Source organism: Cimex lectularius, unplaced genomic scaffold (assembly GCF_000648675.2).
Source record: "Cimex lectularius strain Harlan isolate CLEC.00 unplaced genomic scaffold, Clec_2.1 scaffold1, whole genome shotgun sequence".
NCBI lineage: Eukaryota > Metazoa > Arthropoda > Insecta > Hemiptera > Cimicidae > Cimex > Cimex lectularius.
The window spans coordinates 3,026,375-3,046,305 of record NW_019392813.1 but is presented as its reverse complement, the minus strand read 5'-3'; the positions used below and the strand labels follow the sequence as shown (position 1 = coordinate 3,046,305).

General features: G+C 37.2%; 1 protein-coding gene across 1 annotated transcript; it reads left to right on the top strand.

Annotated features, from left to right (window-relative positions):
- Positions 1–24: 24 nt before the first annotated feature.
- Positions 25–14,722, top strand: LOC106661505. The gene is made up of 5 exons (XM_014384999.2): positions 25–355; positions 1,987–2,170; positions 5,542–5,662; positions 10,306–10,544; positions 14,364–14,722. Exons 2-5 carry the CDS (start codon positions 2,052–2,054, stop codon positions 14,488–14,490), a joined length of 606 nt encoding a protein of 201 aa, XP_014240485.1. The 5' UTR covers positions 25–355; positions 1,987–2,051; the 3' UTR covers positions 14,491–14,722.
- Positions 14,723–19,931: the final 5,209 nt, after the last annotated feature.

Genomic DNA, 19,931 nt, shown 5'->3' with positions numbered 1-19,931 from the left:
CACAATTTAAAATTGGTGGAGCTTTTCGGTTTGCGATTCGTTCAACACATGTTTACTGACCCTCATTATACTAAGTTGCCATATTCAGCGTTGATAAAAGAACATTTAAGAAGAAAGTAGAGACGGAATTTTAAAAGGCCCCTTGACTTGTCACATGACGCGATGGATTTCTGTAAAAGTTCATAGTCAATGAACTTCATGTAGATTCTGAATATATGCAGAAGATGAATATATTAACTTAGCAGACTGCACAGTAGCACTCAGGCCTAGAAAAAATGGTTTTGGGATTTGCAAAAACCGTAGAAGAACTGCGATAGACGAGACGAATAATCAAATCATAGAAGAATCACGTAAAGTAAGTTCTCAACAAGTTAACGATAGCATATGAAGGGAGCAACATAAATAAAATACAAATAAATAATAGTGACAGTGAGAGTGAGCGAGTTGGTGAATGTTATGGACGAGAGTGTGAGTGAATGAGAGTGCGTGAGTCTGTGAACGTTACGGATGAATGTCTGATTTATATGGAGCTCCATGTAAACAACAACTTTGCACGAGTTCTGGTTTTTTCACATCATTCTCTTGACATACAATTAACATAATTGGTATTATCAGAACGTGCCGATAAAGGAAAATAACAACCATGAAGTTGTTGACTGGAGGTTGTAAGTAATTAACAAACATTTTGAATTAGTAGATTTAGCCTGAAATCAATACATCCAAAATTTCACCTTTTTCATCTCGAACCAAGCATCTTTCCTAAATGACTCTTCGAAGGAACCACACGGGTTCGTGTACAATTTTTGAAGATTTTCCGGTGAAAATTCGTTACTGGGCAGGCCGAAAGATGGGTAGGGGAAAAGTTCAGAACCAATGAACTTCATGAAGATTCTGAATAGAAGTAGAAGATACCATGAATATATTAACTAGCAGAAATAATACTGAGAGTGAGAGTGAGCGAGTTGGTGAATGTTATGGACGAGAGGGTGAGTGTATGAGAGTGCTTGAGTCTGTGAACGTTATGGGCGAGTGAGTGCGTGTGAATGGATGAATGTGTGATTTATGTGGATCTCCATGTAACCAACAACTTTGCACGAGTTCTGGTTTTCTCACATTATTCTCATGACATACAATTAACATAATTGGTATTATCAGAACATGCCGATAAAAGGAAAATAACAACCATGAAGTTGTTGACTGGAGGTTGTAAGTAATTAACAAACATTTTGAATTAGTAGATTTAGCCTGAAATCAATACATCCAAAATTTCACCTTTTTCATCTCGAACCAAGCATCTTTCCTAAATGACTCTTCGAAGGAACCACACGGGTTCGTGTACAATTTTTGAAGATTTTCCGGTGAAAATTCGTTACTGGGCAGGCCGAAAGATGGGTAGGGGAAAAGTTCAGAACCAATGAACTTCATGAAGATTCTGAATAGAAGCAGAAGATACCAGAATATATTAACTTAGCAGACTGCACAGTACCACTCAGGCCTAGGAAAAATGGTTTTGGGATTTGCAAAAACCGTAGAAGAACGATAAACGAGACGAATAATCAAATCATAGAAGAATCACCTCCGTACGGTAAATACTCAACAGGGTTAAGGATAGCATATGAAGGGAGCGACATAAATAAAATACAAATAAATAATACTGAGAGCGAGAGTGAGCGAGTTGGTGAATGTTACGGACGAGAGTGTGCGTGAGTGACGTGAGTGACCCATTCACGTTATGGGTGAATGAGTGAGTGCGTGTGAATGGATGAATGTGTGATTTATGTGGAGCTCCATGTAAACAACAACTTTGTACGAGTTCTGGTTTTTTTCACATTATTCTCTTGACATACAATTAACATAATTGATATTATCAGAACATGCCGATAAAAGAAAATAACAATCATGAAGTCGTTTCTTCCACGACACTTCGAAGGTACCATACAGGTTCGTGTACAATTTTGAAGATTTTCCGGTGAAAATTCGTTACAGGGCAGGCCGAAAGAGGGGTAGGGGGAAAAGCTATATAAAAGGTGAGAGCGAGATACACATCAAGGATGGTGAACCAACTTCAAGCCGGTTGCATTGTCTTCGTCGTCCTTTTCGTACCTTCGGAGCTCGGATACAATCACATCGTGCCCCCTTGGCAACATTACTACCCTAGGGTGATAAACCAGTAAGTCATTAAGTACTCCATTTAGATTAATCATTTCTTAACAGTTGATTTCCGCATCTCATCAAGCACCACGATCTCGACTGTCTCTTGAGAAAAAATAAGCCCAACGGTCTTTTACAACTGAAACATTTTAAGCTCTTTGCTTCGATTAATAACAATATTATCGTACTCTGAACTTTTTTGCATTATTTAGTTAAGATGAAAAGAAGAAAAAGGAAAATATGATAGAGATATAAAGTATATGACATAACAAGTGCCTAAAGCATAAAGCGTAATCAAACAAAATGTAATAAAGCAATTATCTGCTTAAAAAGTATAAAATGACAAACCATAGATTCCATACAAGATCAATCATGTGGTTATCTCACACAAATATAGGGGAAAAAATAACACTAACATAACAGCAAATTCCACATATTCAAAAGAGAAAAATTATGCAACACTGTCAAGTAGAGTGACGATGCTTTTAATCGTGTAATATGCCCCAAATACAATTGTTGGATGAAACTTTAACGATATTAGCCTCATGTACCATTTCTAACAATTTTTAAACTTCTTTTTAAAAAGATAGTTCCTACTCACGGTTAATTGATTTCAGCGATCCGGATTTCAAGCTTATAGCTCATCATCAGATTGAAAGAGTTCGACAACCACGTCTCTGGACATACAGTTCATTGTCGAATTCTTTCAACTGATGATGAGTTATAAGCTTGAAACCCGGATCGCTGAAAACAACTAACTGTGAGCAGGAACTATCTTTTTAAAAAGATTGAACAACATCTCATTCCACCATTTATCCTTTCTTTAACTTTGTTTATATCGAAAAAAATTGACTGTAAAAGTTTGTACAATTTGATGGGCTGGGTTTGAAAGGTGAATCAAAACCGAAAGAGAAACCAAATATGAAAAATGGAAAATTAAAGAGTTAAAGTTAATTAACTAATAATAAGCACTAAACTAAAAAGTTAATTAATTTAATTATTCAATGTAGACAGGGTTTTTTTTAAAAAGAAACTTCTTTTCTTCTTCATAGCTTTCAATTGTATTCTTCTATTGACTTATTTGTACTGTCTTTTTGACCCTTGTTTCCATTTGTTTATTGCCTCTCAAAAAGTCGCTAGTTTCTACAAGAAAGGACGATCTGGCCGGCCTTTCATTTGAGTTTTGAAATATTTTCATAAAAAATGTTTTCTCTATTAATCTGTATTTCGTGTGTTAACAAAAACTATCGAGCGTATAATTTTGATTTTTTTTAAAATCTTGTAATGAGGATGCAGTTAGGCGCGGATAGCCGCGTGATTCCGGCCACTGTTGAACAAGAAAATGGAAAATCTTTTGTCGCCAGCTTACACAAGGGGGGCCCCTTGCAGGATGTACGATCGGTTTTTCAACCTTCGTTAATCTGCAGTGCCGTGGAGTTTGACGGCGAGCGAGAGGAGGCAAAAAAACGTCCACGTATGACTGACCGAAGAAAATCCACGAATTACACACTTCTTGTTAGAAGGAAGCGTAAATATTTAGTGGAGAGTTTATTGAATGAGTTGCCTTTTCTTTAGACCTATTTTATCACGAGGCGATAGTGTTTTTGTTCAATCACACAATAAAATCCTATTAGGCTCATTGCATGATATGAAAAACGTTAAACTGTAAGAGGAAACGGTGAATTTCTGTTTGTAAGCAGATCATTCCGAAACCTTGGGAGAATACGCAGACCAAGATTAGATTGTACGTTCAAATTTTCAAGGACTAAGGAGGTGGTTTGAAAAGTTAGGATGTCTGCAGAACATGGTTCAGGTCGACCATCGGAAGATCAACGTGGGTATACAAGGCCGAATTAACAAAAGGAAACTTGCTCGCTGGCTTGGCGACATTGTTTATTTAATCAACCAGCCATTATATAAGACACAAGTGATGGGGTCAAGAGACTACCCATTGCAGATGGAGACAGCCTAAAACAGCGAACATTTAGTTTAGCTCTGATCTTCCTGGTCTGCCTATCTAAGTTGCACTGTCAGATTCGTTTCGGCATCTTCAATGGATGCCTTTTGTGGGTAGATTACGATGGACAGTTTGATCATCTCCAACCAGATCGCCAAAATAACACACAGGCGAAATGTTGAAATATGCCTGAGACACACCAAGTCGACAGACTAGAGAGAATAAGTATAAAAGGATTATCGGAAACGATCAAACAGGTTTGGGTGTCTACGACCACCCTTGCCGGTCCATCTTGCCAGTCTGTCAGATTCTTGACATTTCACAATCACGAATGTTGCTTGTGTCCAGATAATTGTATTCAGGTCTGAGTGGTGATGAAACTATAGTTTTATCAGCTCTTAAGGATGCAGTTGAGTTCAGTTAGTAATTAGTGATGTTTAACTTACAAAACTCATTGTTCACTCATTTTAATAACACGAATACCTAAAATGAAGAAATTCGTAAAAATGGGAGGGGTTGTTTGTCTCCGAAAGGCTTGTATGACAAATGACACACTGACCGACCAATGAAGAGTGTGAAACGGAACTTCACCTTTTTGTACTGTTTCTTATGGAGAGGGAGGATACAGAATTAACAAATTACTGAAGATGACGGAAGGCCGAAAGGCTTCTGCCAGATCATACCAATGAGGTTGTGCAGACTAACATGGTTGAAGAGACCAAAGTATTGGTTTTTCACCTCGCAGATCTCAACAACCAAGTAGCTCTAGAAAGAACATTTACCAGTGACGATCAAGAATACTGGTCGTGAGTGTCCAGTTGACGGAGTGTCGAAAGGCTTCTGCCAGATCTAGCAGACCATACCAATGAGGTTGGGCAGACTAAGATGGTTGAAGAGTCCAAAGTATTGGTTTTTCACCTCGCAGATCTCAACAACCAAGTACCTCTCAAAAGAACTTTTACCTTTTACCAAGACCACGAGCTCAGTTTGGACTTAGCTAATACAAATTTATTTTAAAGGGCATTTAATCTTAGTTATACACGGAAAAAATGTACAGGTTGTTTAAAAGTGACACCCACTTTGGATAAATAAGAAAAATTTGATTAACAAGCTACAATAATAAATATCCAAGGGAAAAACGATCCGAAATGAATGAACTCAAGCTTCTACCGCTTAGTCCTGACCTCGCTCCTTCAGGCTATATCCTCTTCGGAGCAATGGTCCAAATCTTAAAGGGAAAAAGTTTTATTTGTTAAAATGCATAAATAGAGAGAGTTGTTTGTAGCTCTAATGAAAAACCAAAATTATCAGAAAGCACAAAACTAAAGGTGCTTCATCCCGCAGATATCAAGAAGACACAGTATTTTTGTTACCCCACTTTCAAACTATTAAATCCTGAGTACAAATTAAAACCGTCTAATTTAAATTTTCAGATGGAGTTTTCCTAAAGCCGGGAGGCCAGAAAGGGTCCGGTCAGGGCACGGCAGGTACCGGATGCTTCCCAGGGGTGCTGAATTGACTTGTGATTTCCCTCCGACTGCCCACATACTTTCGGTAAGTAGAATTTGGGGCTTATTTAAAAAATCACCTTGCGTATGAGTTCGAGGTGCTAAACGTCGTTGAAATCGTACTGTCAATTTGAACATTAATAGTTAAATAATATAGACAGTTGATAAGATTATTGCTTGTATCATGAGATTATATCAATTATTATTTTTCCTTTCGATTACAGGAAGTAGTTGAGAATTCTGTAGAAAAACCTTATTTGTGAACCAAACAGAAAAGTACACCAATTTGTTCAGTGGCTTACACTACCATATTAAATTTTCTTTACCCACCCCCTTTTCATAGTACCCAGGAGGAAGTAAATATCAAAACGTTTATATTAAATTAAAGTTAAAATAAATTGACTTTAACTGTCAAAACTTACTCTTCTTAAGTCTGAAAATAAGTAAATTTCAAGTAATCAACTTAACCATTTGTTATCACCTGTCTGATCCTTTTCAACTTGACTTTCTCCAACCACTTTGTCATCAATAACTATATTTTAAAGTGTGATTAGTGACCGTTAATCGATAATTATTCAGAAATCGTGAGATGCGGTCTGGTGTGATGTAGATTTCAGAAAAACATTTTCTTTATCGTGCCAACGCCAATGGGCACTCTCAACACGACACGCAAGAATGGCACAATTACACAGAAGACAAACATTTGAGCCCTGAAGATGATCTCAATAAAGATCGAAACGTTGGCACGATAAAGAAAATGTTTTTCTGAAACCTACATCACACCAGACCGCATCTCACGATTTCTGAACAATATATTTTAAAGTTTTCATTATTTATCGTCTTTGACTTTTGTTTTGACACTCTCTCAGAATACCATTTCACTTGGATTTCATAAGCTCCAGAGTTCAAAAAGGTTAAGATTTTACCAAATGGATTCCAAATGAGGAGGATTGAGTAATAATTATATTCTTAAGAGGCCAGAACAATCAATGTTTCAAGCATATCAAGCTGTTTGCAGGATTTTAGCAGGGATTATGTACAGAGGCATAATAACCAGCTAGGATTAACCACCAAGCCCTGGTGGTTAGAACTTGGTTATTGAAGAAAACCATCAGGCCTCTTAAGCTATTACTGGGATGAGGACGATGAAAACTGCATATATCAACATTGACTTTCAAAATTATGTATATAATATAAGCCTGTGTATGCATAGAAAATAAGAAAGTACCAGGAACTGATGAACTCAAGGAGCTAAAACTCAAACAGATTATTATCTCCAGCTATGGGCTCAACTTTCAGTTTATTGCTATCCTTAGTTGATGAGCTTACCCAATAAATTCGTACAGCGAGTAGTCTGTTGGACACTTCCAGAATTGTCAGGAAATTTTTAAATATCTCTTTAAGTGGTTGGAGCTCCTTAGATCCTCTTAAATGAGAGACTGAAAGAGATAATAACAAAGTTTATTGTACTGTGTGCTTTATACCCAAAAAAAGAAAAAAAAAGTCTAAAGTTTTCTCTCTCTCTCTCTCTCTCTCTCTCTCTCTATTTCTCTCTCTATTTCTCTCCATCTCTCTCTGTATCTCTCTACTCTCTCTCTCTCTCTCTCTCTCTCTCTCTCTCTCTGTCTCCCTCTCTCCTCTCTCACTCCCTCCCTCTCTCTCTCCTCTCTCACTCCCTCTCTCTTTCTCTCCTCTTTCACTCCCTCCCTCTCACTCTCTCTCTCTGTCTCCCTCTCTCCTCTCTCACTCCCTCCCTCTCTCTCCCTCTCTCACTCCCTCTCTCTTTCTCTCCTCTTTCACTCCCTCCCTCTCACTCTCTCTCTCTGTCTCCCTCTCTCCTCTCTCACTCCCTCCCTCTCTCTCCTCTCTCACTTCCTCCCTCCCCCCCCTCTCTCTCTCTCTTTCTCTTTCTTACACTCACTCACTCACTTACTTACTATCACAAATTTTATAGACTGTTACAGTCCTTACTCTTCTTAGAAATGTTGGGACTGAGTCGGTCTTCAACGAATCTCTGTATCTCTCTATTTCTCTCCATCTCTCTCTGTCTCCCTCCCTCCCTCCTTCTTTCTCTCTCTCCCCATCTGTATCTCTCTCTCTCTCTCTCTCTCTCTGGATCTCACTCTCCCTCTCCCTCTCTGTATCTCTCTCCCCTCTCTCTATCTCTCTTACACTCACTCACTTACTAACTCACTATCAGAAATATATGTTTATAGATCGTTACAGTCCTTACTCTCCTTGGCAGTGTTGGGACTGAGTCGGTCTTCGACGAATCTTTGAAAACATCTATTAAAAATTTAATTATGTATACATATTTAAGATTGTTTTGCACTGATGATGACCTTAAAATAGGTCGAAAGATTGGCATTAACGATTGAATTTGTTTTTTCATCAAGACCATACTGTGATCCAGATTATTCATGAACTCAAATATCCACACACACTCAACTTAACCACCAAAGCACCCTCTGTTATTCACCCACACACACACACTCTTTCTCCCTCTCTCTTTTTTCTCTGCTCTCTGCCTCCCCCTTTCTCTCTCTCTCTCTCTCTTTCTCTCTTTCTTTCTCTCACTAACTCACTCACTAACGTTTTCTCTCTTTCGATCACACATTCACTCATACACAAATAAAACCATTCCCTTTTTATCATATAAAGATCATTAAGATTGCAGAATTTCATGAAGATTAGTTTCGTCTATGTGCAGGGTGTATCAACGTTTAAAGTCCACCCATTTAATTCGGAAACGATTAACATTAGCAAAAAATGGTCTCATACAAACCCCAAGTTATTTTCGGATAGGAATCGCATGGTGGTAACAGACTTAACGGTAACATTTTCATCTAGCAAGGAAATGACACTAAATTTGTTATTTTAAATGAGAATCTTATTTTTTATTATACAATTCGATTCTAGAATTTATTTTATGACAGTTTTACTGAAAGGAGAATTTTGATAGGATCGACCATTTCTGAGTTATGCCCGACGGAAGACGCATGAGGGGGTATGCTTTTTGTATCAAGATAGCCCTCCCGGTTTATTTCGAAAAAGTTTAGCATTAGCACAAAATGGTCTTATGCAAACCCCGAATACATTTTGGCTAGCAATCGCGAGGTGGTCACAGATTTAACATAAATTTCTCATCTAGCTTGAATCCGTCGGGCCTAACTCAGAAATTGTCGATCCTATCGAAATTTTCCTTTCAGTAAAAGTGTCATAAAATAAGCTCAAAAAAATATGGGATTCTCATTTAAAATAACAAAGTTTCAGTCATTTCACAGGTAGATGAGAGAGTTATGTTAAATCTGTTAGCACCATGCGATATCTAGCCAAAATTAAATTGGGATTTGTATAAGACGATTTTTTGCTAAAGTTAATCGTTCCCGGATTAAATGGGTAATCTATAAGTCTATACACCGTGCATATTCAGTTTGATTTGTCGTTTAAATAAAGTGTAAAATTTGTTTTTCTAGACTTAATTATAATAAAAAAGAGAAGAGGATTAGAAAAGCAAGTTTTACGCCTTGGAGAAACCCAGCTTGACTAGCCTTGAAGTTAACGGATCCGCGTCGTGGGTGGATCTGAGTCGCTTTTTGTAATATCAAGTCGGTTTAATGTTTTAATTAATTTCACTAATTTCGTGGTACGCTTGATCAATTAATATATTACAATTAATTAAGTAAAAAGTCAATGGCACGAGCGGGATTCGAACTCACGATGAAATGAATGAATTTCATTTGTCGCCGAGAATCCAATCCGATTACACGACATTTGAAAAATGGCAAAAAGGAGGGAAAATTCAAAAGGTGGGGTTGAGATGGGAAGTTGTGTCCGAGTGGATCGAGGTCACGATAGCTCAAGTGGTAGAGTGGTATTTAGCCGAAGATCGTGGGTTCGAATCCCGCTCGTGCCATTGACTTTTTTATCTCAACTAAAAACCTTAATTAATTGTTTTAATTAATTGTAATAATCGTTCTCTTACTGTCGAACTTTTACGAGCTGCTGTCGTTTTGTTCAATTTCCTTTTTCCTGGGGAAAAGTGCCAAATGGGTGGGATGTTTCTAAGGCCTTCGTTATCTTTGTCGGTGTCCTCCGTTTCGACAACGGTGCGGTTGTTTAGCAGAAAAAAACGATACGAATAGTCATTTTTCAATTCGATTATAAATTATAAATTAAAACAACTTGTACATAATCTTCGAGGTTGTTTTAGGCACATTGGCGAAAAATACTTTCTTCCAAAACACAGCGACAGCATACGGACCGGGAACGAACAAAAAATAACTTCACAATTATTGTTCCAAGTTATGTACAAAGTTTATAATAGCTGTTTGATTTAAAGTCCTCATACAATAAATCGTATTCAAACTGAAGTGATTAATGATAATTTTCTTCAACATGAGACAATATTGTTACAAAAGAGACGGTTTAATGGTCGGTTGTGAATCTTGGCTTTGTTAATATTTCAAAATTATACAGTTGATTTCATAATTTCGTTTTTCTACTGGTTCAGAAGTATAATTTTCAATTAATTCTGGCCTACCTTGTTTGTTTTGGTACGTCAGACGCGTTTCGCTTTTCTATTGAGTTGTCATATAATTCACACAAGACTCAAAGATGATAGGCAGACCCAAACTACATCTTCATCATTCAGATCACAAGAGGGAATCTCACAATTTTAAATTTCAGAACATCATTTGGGAAAGAGCCGATCTAGGAGCCTTGCGCAGCTTGGACGAGATATACAAGTCTGTCGGCGAGACGAGAGAGTACAGTGTCCTGGGTCGGCCCAAAGGGTCCACTCTCCACCTCCACAATATTTCACCGACGGACAGAGGGCTCTACAGGTGCTTGGCCACCGCTGTCGACCCGAACAGGGGCAGGATGCACACCCTTTTCCAGGACGTCCCTTTTTACCCGGATTTCAGGTAAGCCGGCCGTTCATAAAGTACGAGGTGTCATTGTAGAATGTGGGACAGCCGGTGAACGACCCCAGTGGGGACAATTATTTTTAATGAATGAGTCGAATCGTTTTTACCTCGTTTCCAACAAAAACAAGGTCGCCAGACTCCATTTTTCCAATTTTTTAAAAAGTCTTCACTTACAAAATAACATATATTGCATTGTTAAGTGAAAATTGCCAACTGCTAAGTTCAAATTTGCAAACATTTTTTTGAACAAGAGAATAATGTGCTCCCAGCCAGAAGAACTTATAGTCTTGGGGACAGTCTAGCAAGGGGGATTGCTAGGATTTCATAGTCATTCATATAGCACCTTTACTACTACTGCTGTCGTTTTTGATCAAATGAAGCAAATGGTTAATATGAAGATTCTGCTTTGGCATGTGACCAGGTAGCTCATCTAACTGGCATCTGACTGACCTGATCGTACCGATTGCCAACGTACACTTGCAATAGCTCACTCCCTGACGTTTCAATTGTTGGGATCAGCTGTTTAACCACGTTTGAAGCTTTTTAACTTTTCTAAATAATTGCAACTCTCTTCAAATTGCTACTAATCAAGATATACCTCCTCTAACTGTTTCATGGGGATGTCCTTCCATAGCTCTTTTAAGAAGTTCAACATGGAAGGATCTTGAACTTCTACTTTGGCATGTGGTCAGGTAGCACATCTACCTGACATCTGACTGACCTGATCGTACGGATTGCCATGTCATAGCAAGCTAATACACATACAAAGAATAGCTCAATCCCTCGACGTTTCAGTTGTTTATATTGCATCAGCTTATGAAGCAGCCACGTTTCGAGCTTTTTAACTTTTCTAAATAATTTCTCTTCTAAATTAATCTCTGGAAATTGCTACTAATCAAGACATACCTCCTCTGACTGTTTCATAGGGATATCCTTTTATAGCTCTTTTAAGAAGTTCAACATCGAAGGATCTTGAACTTCTGCATTGGCATGTGATCAGGTAACACATCTGACATCTGGCAGACCTGATCGTACCGATTGCCATGTCATAGCAAGCTGTTACACATGCAAACAATTGCTCAATCACTTGACGTTTCAATTGTTGACGTTGCATCAGCGTATGAAGCAGCCACGTTTTGAGCTTTTTAACTTTTCTAAATAATTTCAACTCTCTGGGAACTGCCACTAATGAAGACATACCTGACTGTTTCATGTGGATTTCCTTATTGCTTTTTTTTTAAAGTTCATCATCGAAAGATCTTGAACTTCTACTTCTGGCTTTCATAGATCCGCTACTCCTGAAGAAAAATTTTAAACCATCGACAAACGGATCTTTTCATTCCAACTCTCAAATATTTCTTCTTGAGGTGAAGGGGATGATGAATCCTCTACGTAGGTTGGCCGTTTCCAAACAACTGCCAATGCTCGACTTTTTTGTCAGATCAAAACAGCGCGAATAATCAGACCAAAATGTTCGAAAAACGACCAATCTACTTTAACGACACAGGGATTTTTATCATCCTAACTTGTCTACCCTTGCTTTTTCGCGCGTCTTCAGTGGTTGATTTGCCTGTGCGCTATTTTTTTCAGTGTGTCCTGAGACGATCTATCTTCAGGGCTAAATAATTTGTGATGATATATTGCATGGATGTGTGAAGTGACGGTTGCTTGTTCGTTTTATATCATCCTAACCTCCCTATTGGGGGCGTCGGTGGCCGCAACGGTTTAGGCGTTGACACGGCGCTCATCACTGTAAAGTAAAGGTCCCGTGTTCGAATCCAGCGGCCCTGCATTCCAACCCGACATACTTACAAATGGGCTTTTTTTTAAAAACACCGGCACCCTGAGGGTTGATATGACCTCTGCTGTTGCAAAACCTCCCTATTTTTGTGTCATTCGCCAACTTCACGTGGTTGGCTTGTCTGTGCGTCATTTTGTCAAGCTGTCCTGAGACGATTTAGCAACAGGGTTAATAATTTATAATGAAATATGTGTGGATGTGTGAGACGAACGTTGCTTGTTTCATTGTTTCATTCATATCATCGTGATCAAGCTATTATCGAGTTTATCTTATCTTTTTTCTTTTATTATCGAATATCGTCAGTGTATTTTTGGTCTTTGTTTATTTTGCAATATTGTTGGATGCTTGAGATGTGTAGTATATTTATAACTTCAAATCTTGACCTGCCTATTGTCGCTTTTTCGCTACCATCAATGGTTATCAATGGTCTGTCTTTGTGTTATTTTGTAAATGTGTTCTTAGATGATTAAGTTACTGGGTTAATAATATTTGAAGAAATAGTCTGTGATGTGTGAGGTGTGCTGTTGCTTGATCATCTCAAATCCTGATCTTGATCATCCAAGACCTGCCTACTAGTATCCCTTTTTTTGCCATCATCTGTGTGGTTCGCGCGCGCGTGCGTGCGTGTTTTGTTAACCACAGGGTTAATAATTTGTGATGCAATATTGTGTGGATAGTGAGGTGTGTAGTTGCTTGATCATCCCAAATCCTGACCTACCTATTCCCGCTGTTTTCGCCATCCTCAGTGGTTGGTTTATTTGGTTTATCTGTGTGTTATTTTGTTATTCTGCCCTCAGACGAAATAACAACAAAATTTTTGAGGAAATATCGTGTGGATGTGTGAGGTTTGCAACTTGATCATCTAAAATCAGGGCCTGCCTATTCTCGTCATCTTCAGCGGTTGGTTAGCCTGTGCATCATTTTGGCAATGTGTTCTCTTCGATAATCTAGCCACGAGGTTAATATTTTGTAATCGTAGTACCTCACAGATCGACGACTTAGGATTGCTCTAATGAATGAACATTATTCATCTGTAGTGCTGATACCACGGCTGGAATCGCTTCAGGGTAGACCCTGATTTTTCTAAAAGTAAAAACCTGCCGTTTGTTCCATTTGATAGAACGTTGAAGATTGCGGATCTTACGTTGGAAATTCGCAGTATTTTCTTGTGCGTACTCACTGATTGGCAATGTTACCCGTAGTTCCATTTCCTGTGGTGTGATGCCGGACAGTTGCAGTACATGGTTTACTGAAAGTAGGTTCGGTATTGGAAATCAATATTAGTGGTGGGTAGCACATCTGCTGATGCTTTGGAAAAGCTGTATTTTAGTCAATCCACTTCATAGTTATAGATGGGATCAGAAGTGAATCCGCCCGGTTTTCACCCTCGTTAAAGATGTTTTGACTTACCAGTGTTTTTAGCTCTTGATGATCCTTATCTTGCCAGCATAGCTTGATAGCGGTAGAGCCGTCGTCACAAAACACCATATCGCTTGGATGTGTATGACGAATTTGCTTGATCTGCTCACATCATCCTGACTATTCTTCTTTTTTTCGCCATCAACAGTAGTTACTCAGTCTGCGCGTTATTTTCTTCGTAATGGTATTGTTTTAGCAACAAGCAGTCATTACTGATTCCAATGGGAAGAAATTAGCCTTAATCATTGATTGTATTTATCAGTTTGACTAACTTTTTACGTTTATTATTACTTTTCCATAGGAAGCTGTTAGGGTACAAGGATTTGAACTTGGTTCTGATTAAAACTACTATCTTCTTGATAGAATTTTTATTTAAATGAACGCTGATAATTCGATTGTTTATGTAAATTATTAAGTAAATGTCTGTTTTGATGAACCCTCAACGTCTAATGACTAGCATTGGATTAAAGGCTAGGTATGTTTTTTTAATGTAATTATTGTGCGGTGTTTAAAACCTTATCTTGGAAAAAATTTATTCTCTTTAAACACACTAAATTGTCTGTGTTACTATTAATTGAATTCTGTAAAATTTTCAGGCAGGTGAGTAAGCGTCTTCAACTCCACAGATCGCGCCAGTCCTGCTGCAGATCGAACAACCTCTACAAGGACTACGCTCGCCAGTCGTCCTTCCTTCTCAAATCTTCTTCACTTTACCTCTCATAAAATGGACCAACTCAATTGTAAATTGACTGTAAATAAAAGAGAATATTGTACAAAACTTTGAAGACCGGATGTAAATAAAATGAAGATTCAAACTGAGAAAGCCTGGTTTTTTTGATTTTTGTAAACTCAGTTTATTGAAATCCTATAAGTCCAATTGTTCGTGTTCGTGTGCAATCAGACAGGCGGATTAAGATAAAAACAAATATCACTGCCGTTCTATTCTGGCATTGTTTATTATCCGTGACACTGGTTGACTGAGCTGATAAAGCTGATAAAAATCTGGCCGTAGAACAAAAATTGACTGTCGCCGTGACACCACAACAAATACAAACCGGAAAGGTCAATTGATAAAAATAAAATGATAAGGCTGACCCTTTCAGACTTTTTTTATTATGTTAATCTTTCCCGATAACAAGTTTTATTTGATAACAATATATATTTCGTGAAAAGATCTTTATTTTCAGAATATGAACCATTCTTTCTTACTTCTTTCTATTATTAATAAAAATAAAAATCCTTATTTATGTATTTGTCTTGCAAATTCGCTGTCTTATTTTATCAAATAGTTTTCTATAGGAAAAATAATATTTTCAAACTTAATTTTCTCTTTCTTTGCCCCTTTGTAGCAGACCTTGAAAATAACAATGTGAAAATAATTTTTGTATTTATGATTATTTATTTCTATACGAATATTTAAATAATTTCACACGTATTAAAACTGATTTTAATGCTCGTGGATTTTGTTTATATCTGGTACAGCTTTTTAAATCGTAATTTTTGAAAACAGAACATGAATTCATATAGTTTTCAACAAAAAAATAGTTAAAAATAATTTGCTTGTTAATTATTAACTATAGAAAACATTTCTGTGTTATTTTAATGTTATTTATTCTTTCACAACCCAGGCTGATAAGTATATTTTATTTTATTCTGTTCAACCTTAAAATAAAAAATACTAATTATTCGAAATAATATTTAAAAGGAAATCTTTATAATTGAAATTTGAATGATATAGTCAAATGGATTTGAGATTATAGATAGATTTATGAAAAAAGGCTCTTGGGAAAACAGGGACTTCTTTTTTTTAACCATACGCCTTTGACTTAGTAATTAAGTCCGGACTTGTTTTTATTTCTTTTATACATTCACGGCCGCTTAACGCTTTATTTTTGTTGTCACCCGGACTTACGCAATCTTTTGACGTTTTCTATACAGTTTTATTATTTTATCATTTCCTTTTCCTAATCTTTCGAGCCGGTATACTGTCAGTATTATTTGTTCCTTAAAATTACCTAATTCTTATTTCAATGGAAATTGTCAATCTTAAGCAAAAGTTTAAAAACCTAAAAAACATCGCACCTCGCAGTTTCCTGTCACACTTGATCCTGAAAAACTCTTGAAACACCTATTACTATTCACGTCATTCCATTTCATCAATTTAGGTTCGGGCGACATCACTCTACCCCGACAGTGCTATAGAGTGGTTGACATTATCGCAGTCTCCTTAGAACGGAAGTAATGCTGCTCGGGTGCTTTAGATGTGAGGCCTTCTGTCGGATTTGGAACCAAGCCTGCTCGGAAATTAATAAGCATCCTCCAATTTACTTATAACCTCATGTTCCTTCAAAAATACGAATCCTCTTTCCGCTATCGAAGCGGGTGTTCCAAGGCAGCATCCTTGGTCCCATTATCTTTACTGTACTCTCCAGACAAATCAATACCGATACGGTACCCCTCACTGCAGACGACACTACCATATTTTCAGCAAACCCAGATCCATTTTAGAAACATCCAGGACCTTCTCTCCTGTTTGGAAGAACGGTTCAAGAAATGGAGGATTAGGCTCAAAGTAAACAAATCGTGCAAATAACCATCAACTTTGACGTATCCCCTCTACACGATTCGTCCGCTTTTGGGACTTTACATCGACAAAAGACTTGGACTTTGGAATCCCACACTCTCCTCGAAACTCTACTTGACAACAGATCGAAAGTTCAACTGCAAAATGAACCCCTTATGTACACATCATTACTACCACCAATCTAGACGTATGGAATTGTTCAACTTTGGGGTTCTGCCAAAGGTTCCAACCAGCAAAGAATCTCCAATCTAAAATCCTTCGATCCATTTCAAATGCCCTACTTCGCATCCAACCGTACTCCACAAAGCCTTCAGATCTCGTTTTTCCTCGAAACTGGTGGAGTGGTCCCAGACGACTCTATAAAAGCCTGGACCTCCAAACAATCTAGTCAGTCTGGTCCAAAATCTTTCTCCAGCTCCTTACTTTTATTCCAGCTTATAATCCACACAGACCTTCAAATCCCTGTTGTCCTCGAATTCCGTAGAAGTTGATACAGACGACTCTATAAAAACCTGAACCCTAAAGAATCCAGTCAATCTAACCTGCAATCCTTAGAAATTATTTCCCAAGTTCCCTACTTCGTATCCGACCTCACCATCCTCACAGACCTTCAAATCTCATTTTTCCTCGTATCCGCTAGAAGTCGATACAGGCGGTTCCATAAAACTGAAGAATTAATTTTATTGTTCAGAATCTTCCATATAAAAAAACTGAAACCAAGATTCTACTATATTTCAGTGATTCCAATCCGACTGTCACAGTCCCAACCTAACCTAACAAGTCCGTTTCAATCTTATGCCTTAAGATGTAGGATATTAGGAGATAATATTGATTTGTATATTCATTTTGATAAATTATTTAGCGGGATTTACATTCTTTCATTCATATGCGGTCCGCTGATTGATCCGGGTGACCAAACTCCAAGTGGCTTTGTACCAGAGATTGATAGAAGTAGATAGTTCTACGTCTGTCGTTTTACGAAGGCTAAGTTTTTAAACAGCTTCCAGGTGGTCATTGGATTAGTTCTGTTAGATCAAGGCTTCCCTAACATTTTAGCCAGCGGACCCCTTTCACTGAACAAAATCGAGGGCGGACCCCTTTTTTTAAGGCTTTGCCAATTAGTAAGATGGAATTTGCCCAACTTCGTATTTTTTTCCATGTTGACTATTTGTTGGCATTGAAGTACCATTATTGAAATTTCTTCTCTTCTGATTTAGGATTTGTCGGTTGTTGACTTGAACTTTATTTACGTTTAGGTTAATTTAAAGGTATTATTTACTAAGAGGACGAGGACACATAGGAACACTACGATTTCATTTTGAATTCTTTAATTTTTTTTCTGTTTAACACAGATTATTTTAGAACTCGTGATATATATTGGTATTATTAGAATAATCAGGACCTTACAACTATAAAAACATTCAGGATAAAACACCCAAGCTTATATAAAAAATTTATTATCAGATTTGTTGCTTTATATAGACAATAGTTATAAAACTACATAAATTAGTTCGTTGAAATGCGCGTTTTTTCCCAGAAGATCGGAATTCCCCCGATTCAATCATAAAGATTTGTCATTCATTAATGTTAAAAAATACGCACAAGACATAGAAGCAGACATTTTGTGTAATAGGATTGCTAGAAGGCAGTATGATTACTCGATGTTACGCAAACAGGACAAAGTAAACAGTTAACCTATGTAAGGGTCAATATGGCACTTAATACCCACCCGAAATGCATTCTTGCTAGTAAATACATTCACTGACCCAAAGTGACAAGATACTATATAGGTTGAAAGAAGTTTATTCTCCCCCAAAAAAGAATCTAGCCAGGAATTAGGAAAAGTCACTGTTGTTCTCAAGAACAATATTCATATCGGGTGGCATGATTATCTGCTCCCTATAAGGACCCAAGGCAGCACTTCTCGAAAGATTACTACTTAAGATACTAATCTCAAGTAGTAAGTACTAATCTTAAGCAATAAAAATCTAGATAAAATAGAAGGAATATTTTTTCTTAGAAAAACAAAACAGGGTGTAGAGAAAGTTGTATTGTACTCAAAAACTATCTTCATGTCTTTACCTATAATTATCTGCTCCATATAAGGAGCCAAGGTTACACTCTTCATGCAAAATTGTTTTTATTTTGCGGAAAATGATGTTTAAATTTGTAGTTAATTTCTTCATAGCAGGAGATAAAAATTCAATTTTTGTGATTTACGATTTTCTATAGTTCAAAAAAGTATAACGCATTTGGACCACAAAGCTAGCGCTTTGCACTTGTATATTTTCCCGGCTCCCAGGAAACCTTAAATCATGTGTAACCTAACTGATCCTTTATCCTATCCTGCCTAACCAACCATATCTAACAATTCCTACTTAACCCAATCCAACTTGACCTAACAGTTCCTACTTAACACAACCCAATCTAAACTAATCATTCCTACCTAACCCAACCTAACCTAAAAATTCATATCTAACTCAACTTAATCTAAACTAACCATTTTTACCTAGCTCAACCCAACATAACCTAACAATTCCTACCTTGCCCAGCCCAACCTAACCTGACCATCCCTTCCAAACTCAACCTAATCTAAACTAGATGTTTGTGCCAAATATCGCGAATTATAATTATTTATCCCCCAAATACCGCTATAATCATATCCTAACTCTGCTCTCATCCCCATAATCCTTCCTTTTTTGACTAGTCCTGTTCGCTTCCGAATCGTTTCCGTACTGTCCACTATTAGACTCCAACAGTTATTTTACTTCAGTTTTATTTCTTTTATTTTCAAGAAGAATTTAATTTGCGTTTTGAGAAATATCGCGTCCAAAACAACGCGAGTGCCACTTCCCACATCCTTAATGCGACACAACATCCAGGGTTCGGACGAAGCCCCGTTGGTAATTAATAGACTAGGGTTATGTTTTACTTTTGGCCAGAGTTATTACAAGTTTTAGGTAAAACTATCTTGGTTTTAAAAAAAGTCAGGAAAACCGTTGACAATTTAGTTCTTTATTTCGGATTTTATTTTATTGCGACCGACCAGCGCGCACTCTACCTAATCCAACACAATTGCTCTCTCTCCCCAACAAGAAAAAAATGTGTATACAGCCCAAAAATATATTCTTTTTTGCTGAACAATTTGCATTTTGTTTGATCGTCTTCATTACACACTATGGTCATAAGATAAAAGGTTTTAATATATATATATAACTAATGTATTTTCTTTCTTATTTATAGATAGCTGTGACAAAAAAGTTGAACATTAAAAGTTTTCAGGAATGAATTGAACCATTGCACTGATGATAGTTTTACGTGAACATGTAGTTTAGTAATTTATCAATTTATCATCCTGACTATCTAATAATCATCTGACGTACCAGCTAGGATGAAGTAACCTATCCTAGTTTTGGTTTGTTAGGCAATTGTCAATGTATGCAGACCTAAATATTTTATTATTGCTAATGTCTCTTTCTTAATCTTTACTTTCACCCCCTTCCCCGATGGAAAACATCAATAACCTCGCTTTAGCGGAGCATGATCATTAACCAGCTCTCATTGAATGCATGCTGAAATA

Excerpts from the sequence above, each read along its gene's own strand:
- LOC106661505 (XM_014384999.2), top strand. The coding sequence starts at position 2,052 with ATGGTGAACCAACTTCAAGCCGGTTGCATTGTCTTCGTCGTCCTTTTC. Across the intron at positions 5,663-10,305 it reads CGACTGCCCACATACTTTCG|AACATCATTTGGGAAAGAGC; the intron begins GTAAGTAGAATT and ends TTTAAATTTCAG. Across the intron at positions 10,545-14,363 it reads CCTTTTTACCCGGATTTCAG|GCAGGTGAGTAAGCGTCTTC; the intron begins GTAAGCCGGCCG and ends TAAAATTTTCAG.